This window comes from Anguilla rostrata, chromosome 4, assembly GCF_018555375.3.
Source record: "Anguilla rostrata isolate EN2019 chromosome 4, ASM1855537v3, whole genome shotgun sequence".
Classification (NCBI taxonomy): Eukaryota; Metazoa; Chordata; class Actinopteri; order Anguilliformes; family Anguillidae; genus Anguilla; species Anguilla rostrata.
In genome coordinates, this window is record NC_057936.1 from 23326152 (window position 1) to 23334812 (window position 8661).

The 8661-nt window shown below is 41.0% G+C and overlaps 1 protein-coding gene across 1 annotated transcript; it reads right to left on the reverse strand.

The window, feature by feature from the left end:
* Positions 1 to 448: 448 nt before the first annotated feature.
* LOC135252898 (angiopoietin-related protein 4-like) lies at positions 449 to 7970 on the reverse strand. The gene is made up of 7 exons (XM_064331543.1): positions 7345 to 7970; positions 6474 to 6584; positions 6212 to 6302; positions 3017 to 3130; positions 2735 to 2830; positions 1968 to 2246; positions 449 to 1842 (listed from the first exon to the last, which is right to left on the reverse strand). The coding sequence occupies exons 1-7, from the start codon at positions 7843 to 7845 to the stop codon at positions 1661 to 1663; spliced, it is 1374 nt and encodes a 457-aa protein (XP_064187613.1). The 5' UTR covers positions 7846 to 7970; the 3' UTR covers positions 449 to 1660.
* Between the last annotated feature and the right edge of the window lie 691 nt (positions 7971 to 8661).

Below are 8661 nucleotides of genomic sequence, written 5' to 3' on the forward strand. Positions count from 1 at the left end.
TAAAAATAATTCGGTCATGACCTGACATGCCCCTACGCGATGTCATGATCCCTGAGCAAAAGACTGTTGTGATGGTTGTTTTTGTCAGTTCAGGAGGGGAGGAGCCTTCAGCACAGGTTTGTTTATGGAAAGGCCACTTGAAGGGAAAACTGGTGTTTTAGTTTGGTTTAAGTTGGTGTGAGGGCACCGTGTACTCTACCAGCCACAGTAGAAAGCTTTAAAACATGCATGGATGTGCTCAGTGAAAAGCTATTTGTTCTTCATCTGTGGTTGTGAGCAGAATTATGGGGAGGGACCCGCTTGCTAATCATGAAAATTATATATCAGCTTGCATCATTTAACATAATGGTGCGGTGACTCACCAGGCTTGAACCGATGATTCCTTAAAAATTTTCACACTGCAATGTATGGCCATAGACTTTTGGAAAGTAATGATACGGCACAGTGATTTTAAGTTTCCATATTCAGTTTATTGATGCAATCAAAGCCATCCAACTGTTAGCCATTTGTTTTGTATTTTTATGGAATCTACATTTGGGTCAATATAACTTAAAAAAAACTTCTTACATCAGAAAGGTAGTCACTTTTTACAGTATTTAAATTAGAAATATGAACAAGAACTTTAATACAGAAAACATCGCAACTTGCTACAATAAAATAAAATCTGAAAACAGAAATAATATTTGGAGGCACTGTACAGAAGATGGACACCACATTTGCCTTGTGTACAGGTGGAGGTTGTCCATCAGAACCAGTCAATATGACTGAGAGATAATCTCCATGTGACAGTCAGTGGAGTAGGGGTTCTCTTTGACCTAGGATCAACTTTACAGGTACAGGCAGAGCTCTCTGTGACCTGTTTCAATGGCTGGAATGGATACACATGTTCATAATTACCATAACTGACTGTGCGACGTTCTCTGAAGTCGTAACATCATTTACACCAGGACATAAATAACAGTACATTATAAAAAGCACCTTTTTTGATAGTGTTTTTTTGGTTTGCTTATGCCATAAAATTTTTTTTTGATGGATAAAGCTTCTCTGCTTATGGCACCCAGCTGTTCGTGTACAATTTTTTTTATTCAATGAGGGACTGGGTGTCATCCATGACTATCTTGTGCCATGTGATAACTCTGGCCAGAATCAGCCTCTCAGGTGGGTCTTAATACATTTTCATGGTTAGATTTAAAATCTGTGAACTAAGCTTAATGAGAAACATAGCATTCTGGTATGAATCAATGCTCAAAATGTAATCTGGGAGTATACATTACCACATTTCTTAGAAAAGACTGTGAAACCATTTCCCACAACCAATCATTTCTTCCAATATTATATGTTCATTTTCATTTTTTCCCTACCAACATCCAGTTGTCAAACCTTGGAATAATATAGTACCTTGGTCCCTATATTTGTAAGGCTATGTTTAAAGATGATAATGTAGACAGTTTGGTCTCTGCATTAAATTGAGTGTCCGCTGCGCCTTCCACAGAATGACTTGCAGCGAGTCTTCTTTCTGACAGCCATCTGAATACTTCTGACAGCCTGGTTGTTACACAGGTCAGTCCCAGGGGCACAGGTCAGTCCCTCTTTTTCCCCTACTTGCTGTGAGTATTTTGTTTTAAGAGGACAAATTCAGGAGAACCACACCTGCCTCCTCTTATTTATAATCAATCTCGGCTGGGGCAATCTTCATGACGGTCGTCTTCAGGGGGTAATAGCGCCCTCGCCAGGTCTTCCAAAACACCCCCTGCTTTCTCTGGTGCCTCTGTTTGGGAGGAGGGCTGTTGAAGTACTTGCCGTTCAGGTTGGAGTGCCCACAGTTGCTAAACCACCAGCCACCTTGATGACAAAGAGAATTTAAGAGACTTAGTTCATTGTTATCATCAATGATTCTTCTACAGCTGTGATGAATGAACATTCATTTGACCTAAGCTAAACTGAGAGTTCAGGCAGCTGAGACGTACCGGAGAGGTGTTTGGCGCAGTTCATATCGGTCTTCTGGTCATTGTCTCTGTCTCGGGTGGAGAAGGGAACTCCAGAGGGGTCTGAAGTCAAGGCACTCTCCAGGTCCCCAGAGGAGCCTCCCTGCAGGTGCAGAGAATAGCTGTTCTCCTCTCCGCTCAGGTGGAATGGGTACTTGATGGTCTGGCTCTCGCCCTTCCAGTCAGAGAATTCCACATGCAGAACGTAGTCCCCTTGTTGGGACAGAGTGTGAATCTTCTCCAGCCCCAACCAGAACTCGCCTGAAGTGGAAAAGATATAGCATTATAGCACACAGGCTGTTGAGTAATTCACGACTACAAAAATAGCACTTTGAACTGCTATTAATAGTATTTTTGATGTTTCAAAATGTGTCCTCTCTGACCTCTAATCCTTTAGAGGAATCCTTTGAAAATAACAGGAGATTTATTCCCTTGGGGTGATGGCAGTTGGGTAATGACTACTGACTGAGATTAGATTATATGTTTTTACCAACTCCTCTAGTGGGATTTGCCTGATTTTAGACATTCCTAATATTTACATGAAATATTCTCATTAGTGTACTGATATTGGTCCCTTTTCATTAAGGTGATTTTTGAACAATGTTAATTTCCACTCTCGGCACTGATCACAATCCGTTTTTACTGTGCTATAGTTTCAGAAAGATTCCTCATTACTGTGACGCATCTTGGTAAAACAGTGCATTCTTGAGGTAGGTTAAAAGTATATTAAAAGTACACAGTATATTTACCTTCAAGCTTGCCAAAGCCGTTCTGATAGGCCTGCCACAACTGGTCAAAATCCAGCGAGCCATCTTGACGTCTCTGAATGACTGTCCATCCACCTTCTGTGTCAAGAGAGGGAGACAGAGTGTGGGTGTTAGCTGAGGGCCATTTGCTCTCAAACTGGAATCAGCTTTCAGTGGGGCTACTGTGGGTTGCTCAAATGCCTCTCTTCAGGGGACACGGCTATCTGTCTGCTGAAAATACAGCTTTTTTTCTGTCTCACTCACCTTTTTTTCTGTCTCACTCACCTGATGTCATTTGACAGTAGACTTCAAAGGGCTGGGAGTTGATTGGCTGGATGGTGTACACTCCACTGGTACTCTCTCCTTGCAGGAACAATTCGTGACAATCTACAGCCATGTCTGGAACAACAAAGAAGTCCAACCTTGAGTACTGACAATTACAACAGTGGAAATTAAGTCTGGGATTTTTATTTGTTTGATCAAACCTATTACACACATGCATTTATGTACAATTGGTTTAATTGGTGCCGATAGATTTATCATTGAGAAATAAGCCAAGAACCTACAAGACTCTTGACCCTTATGAACTGAAATTACCCATTCCTAACAAACAATATCTGCTCTTTATTAGTCACAGGAGAAGCAAAACAGTACTTTTCCCCACATGCTCCTTGAACTTCAGACTGCTCACAGGACGTTCTGCCAACACTTTATTGTTTGTGTGTGAAGGGCTAAAGTCCATTTATTTTCATCTGAAAATAACTGCTGTGAGCTTCAACCAAGTGTTTTTTCTTCACCCTCAATCACTGTCAAAGGTATAAAAGGAAATAGCTATTTTTCCAGCCCAATACTGTAAGCAGGGGAAGCAAGTTTATAGTAATGCTCAGATTGTTTAAATTCAAAAGGAATAAAATGTACTCCATCAAATCTGATTAAACACTGAAGCTTTTACTGTGTAGTTTCCCTTTACAGATTGACTGACTTGTTCACCAACTAAGTGAACAGCTACCACATGTGGTGATATTTTACCACCAGAATGCCAAAAGGTCAACAAAATGGATGCAGCTGTTGAAAACTGGCTGTCCATGTTGTTTCTAAATACCTTCTCTGCAATAGTGGTCAGATTTAGTACAAGATAAACTGCCGTACTGTTAGTATTTTAAGTTTGTAACATATGTTTAAGCCTTTATCTGGAGTTGTGACCTTGAGCTGTCTGACAATTGAAAAGTTGAGGCTGCCCTTCTGGTAAAGTTGCAGTTGGACTCACCTCCCCCCGCCCACCCCGGGGGAACCTAAACCTGCAGTTGACATTGACTACATAGGGCCAACTGGCATTCCACAGACCTTGTGGTCACACCGCCTTCACATGCACAGCTGCCTGCTACTGATGTCAGGCTGCGTGGCCATCATGCACTGACATATAAGCTGCTGCTAAGTTAGATACAACAACAAACATCTCAAGGGCAAACATTCCCCATGTGCGATGATGAGCTATGTTTGAGTGTTTTCATGCTGATATAAATAATCAGTCTAAATAATACTGAAAACAAAATGACAGGAATGTCAGATGTAAACCAGAAAGTGTCCATGTATTTTCTATGGAATCAGATGGACAATGAACAAACCCGGGGTAGTGATACAGAAACAAAATTCTTTACATGTATTTACATCCAAGTTACAAATAGGAAATGTTGCATATAATGCAATGCCACTAAGCTTTTTGTTCAAGTTGCAATGCTTTTTAAGAACAAAAGTTTTTTCTAAGGAGCAAGCTAATGTATCCAAATCACATAATCCCAACTGTTCTGACAAGTGTAAGATTATTAATCAATACCGTATCAGGACAGAGCTTGAAACTACGGAGGAAAGCTAATCTCAACTGTTAGTTTAATCCTTTAATGACGTGACTGAATGTTCAGTTATATTCATACAGTACAGAACATTAACGCTGGGGAGGTAGAGGGGTGGGGGGCCAAGGATGCCGTTCAACTTTGGCACACTTCTCAATTACTTCAGCCGTAATGGTGAAGGAATGTAAGGATAAAGAGAAAGGGGTGGGGCAAGGTGGAGGCTGTCTGGCTCTGACAGAACTAGGGTAAAGGTCGCACAAATTTACTGGGGAAATACGAGTGTTTTTTTTTTTTTGAGGAGATGGAGGAGGAATGGTGTCCTCAAAATAACAATGGAACAATGTGTACAAAGTTCACAAACCTAGGCTGAATTCCAATCCCCCATGTACGTCACATACATGACTTGGACTGGTTCTGAAATGTGTCAACTTCTGGGGAACTTTGCAGGAGTCTCTGATTTGCCAGCGACCCTTTTCCCCACTCCCACAGATGCATTTTAACTCAATTCCTCTGTTTTGGAACAGCATTGTCTCACTGGATTAACATTGTATACAGCTGCTCAACTCTCACCCATCTGGGTTCCAGCCAGAGAAATATTTTACTTTTCAACATTTCTAAAATCCCTCTTACGTCAATGACTTTTTTCTGAGCCACGTTTCTTGTGGATGCATTCTCAATTTCCTGTCTTTCCCTCTCTTAGCTGTGAGTTCACCTTTCACCCAATTACAGGTTCTGCTTGGTGGCTTTAGACTGTTGTAACACAACAGACTTTAAATTAGCTCACGGTTGATCTGTGTGATTACTATTCAGATGGTATCACCAAAGTGAGATGAATGTTCCAAATAAGACTAGTAATATCCTAACGTAAGTTCACTTATGTTCTGTTGTCAACCAGTGTTACCCTAATACATAATGAGAATTACAAAGGCTAATTCTGACATCATATATATTTCGTCATTCATTAGAGAAATTTTCACCTTTCCTTTAACATGAATAAATGTTAAATCAGCAACCTGCAGAAAAAAGGAACTTAAGTCAAGTTGGTCACTGTTCCTATACCAGCAAACTGGGTCCTGGCCACTTTTAGTCGGGTTTCAGCCAGTTTCGTGCAATCTGAAAGAAGACCCTTATTTTGAATACGGGAAGTAGTGGGCAACATTCCAGCCATACACCTGGCCACAATTCGGGTACTGTACGTATTCTGTTAGAATAACAATGATTTTACTAGCTTTCTTGCTCTGTCACTGTCAAGAATATTTCAGGAATATGGAAGTGGATTTATATCTTCGAACCTTATTATTGCGGTTTTCAAAGTGGAGAAAGAGTGGGGTCATTAGACCAGTGGCTGTGATTACTAGGTTTACGTGTTCATAATCCAGCTCAGCACAATGCGCCAACCACCGCCCCACCCTTCTCATGTCAAAAATATCTACGCGGGATTCAACGTCACACCAGTTGGCCACTTGCCAAATCAAGATAACTGGGAATGTCTGAACGCATCTACGATTCTTTTGTCTCTAACGCAGAACTACTTGACCGGATTATTGAGGCTTTAAGTATTTGATCGATTCTTTTCTTGGCTATATATTTTCACAAGACGTGAAATGATGCATGATGTAGGACTACTTACCAATTGGTGAATCGCCTTGTTCAATGCTGCCATTGAGAGCGGCTTCGTCCACTTTCCGTCTCAGAGAGCTCCTGTCTTTCCTCTGTTTTATCTGAGAAAGGAATGGGGCTGTTAGTTACAGTGTGTTGAGCATTAAGGTACAAAATGTTTTGACTTACCTTTGTATTAAATAACGCATTAACTTAGGTCTCTATTTCACGCTCAGAGCTCAAAACAAATTGAACTGCAGTGACCAAATAGTGTCCAGAACGCAAATGCCTACCTGATTCTGAAGCGTGCGTATGCGCACGTTCTGCTTCTCCAGTTTCTCTTGCTGTACGCGGATTCTCTCCACTAGGTCATCAATTCTTCGGTTTTGTGCCTCCAACATCCACTGAAACAATACGCGTACATTAAACATTTTACAGTTAAAGTTGTACGCCGTTATGTTCTCTGTGAAAAGCGTAGTCTTTTCAAAATGATAATTGTACAATGTTTTGAAAATAAAAGTAGGCTAAACATATTTCTTTGAATGTAAGTACCAATTAAATTTTATGTAGGCTACGTGCAAGGCTGAAGGTCACTGCGCGCAATTATTGTTCCTCTCGGCACGTAGTACAGTTTAGTTTTCTGTGCCAAGATGTCTCTTGACGCTTAACAACACTGTTGACATGTGTTTGGAATCGTGACACGTACCCACATGCTTAGTGTGCTTGTATCTTGTTTTTTATCCTGGTAAGACTAAATTTATACATTGTGTGCTGTTGCGATGCGTTCTGAACTAGAAGATGGTACTCAACTATTGGTGACACTGGGGTCCCTTTAGCAATATGCATCTGTTACAAGATTAGAATAGTCGCTCTATACCGTGTGCTTTCTGTTTGACTATTTATGTCAGTATATGAAACAAAGATAGTACATTTCACAATATGCACTTACTGATCTTCTATTTGTGATTAAGTTATCAAAAGATTAAGACACAGGTTAGTAAATCACAGTTTGGGACATTAGATTGGTTGCTTTTGAGATTCCAATATTCCTATAAAGTCTCATGCAGTTTAAACAAAATGTTTGATTGGGTTTCAAATAACTAGTATTTTATAAAGCTCAGTTTTCATCCCTAAGATTTTGGAGACAGTGGTTAATCAGCTTACTTGGATGATGTGGGCATCGCTTTTGTTGATGGTCTCTGGTCCCTCTCCTTGCAGCATGCCGTCCACCTTTTCCTCCAGCTTGCCTATCCTCTCTTGGACCTTCTGCCTGTCCTGCTGCAGCTGCTCTGCTTTCTCCCAGAGCTCCGTGGAGATGTTGAGCACTTGGTTCTCTCGCTCCTCCAGCGCCCGCGCCTTGGCCTTCAGTGCCTCTCCATCTTCCTGCAGACGCTGGGTCTGTTTGCCCAGCTCGGTCACTGTGCCGTTGAAGGACTTGAGCTTGGTGGTGATGTCTCTCATCTGTCCCTTTGTCTTGTCCACGTGCTCCTTCAGGCCGTGGCCCAGTTGCAGGAGACCGTGGGCGATCACGTTCACGTCGTCCCAGGAGGCGTACCTCCCATTCTGCTCCTTCCCTGATGCGCTCTTCCTTTCGAAGGGGTAGCTTGACACGACACCAGCCAGAATGGCTGTGCAGAGCATCAGGCTTGTCGCAGTAATCTTCATCTTTGCTGGCTTGTCCTCTTTGGCTTTCTCCTTGCCGGACCTTGATTGTACAGTATATGTCAAATGTTGGTCTTGTTCTGTGTAGCCTATATGAGCTCTGTGCGCCGTTACACAGAGAGCAGTAGTTGTCTTATATACTTTCTGAGCTCTGGGCTCCTGCATGAAGTCTGCTCTGATTGGCTCACCGGCCTCTAGGGGTGTGTGCTACTCATCTCCGGTTTCTTTTTCCTCAGTGCTTAACTGTTCCTGCAGAGAGTATGAACAAAAGGCCATGATGCAACAATGAAGCCTGTTGCTCCGACTGTGAGCCACGCTGAGTGATCTGAGTAATATATAATGATGAAATTATTTATTATTATTGTACTTTGTTCACTGAGTGTGGCATTGTGTACTCACCGAACAACTTTTGTTTGTTTCAAGAATGTGAAATAAATTTGGATTTTACAATGTAATACTATGATGAATTTACCTATGTATGTACACACAAGCACACACACACACACACACACAAACATATTTACATACATATGTGTATGTATATTATATATATATATATATATATATATATATATATATATACACACACACACGCATATTTGATTACCAGCTAACATTTAACATTATGAATGGACACCTTGTAACCATGACTGTATTATTTCTGTTCAGAAGTGAAGGTGGTAGCTATTTGGAAGTCTAATCTACTGCCAGAGAAAGAATGAAAAATATCTAGGTGATTAATATGTTATTCAGAGTTTAAAAATTATTCCAGAAGAGAAAATCTATTCTGTGAAATCTGTCACTGATTATTTGTGCTAT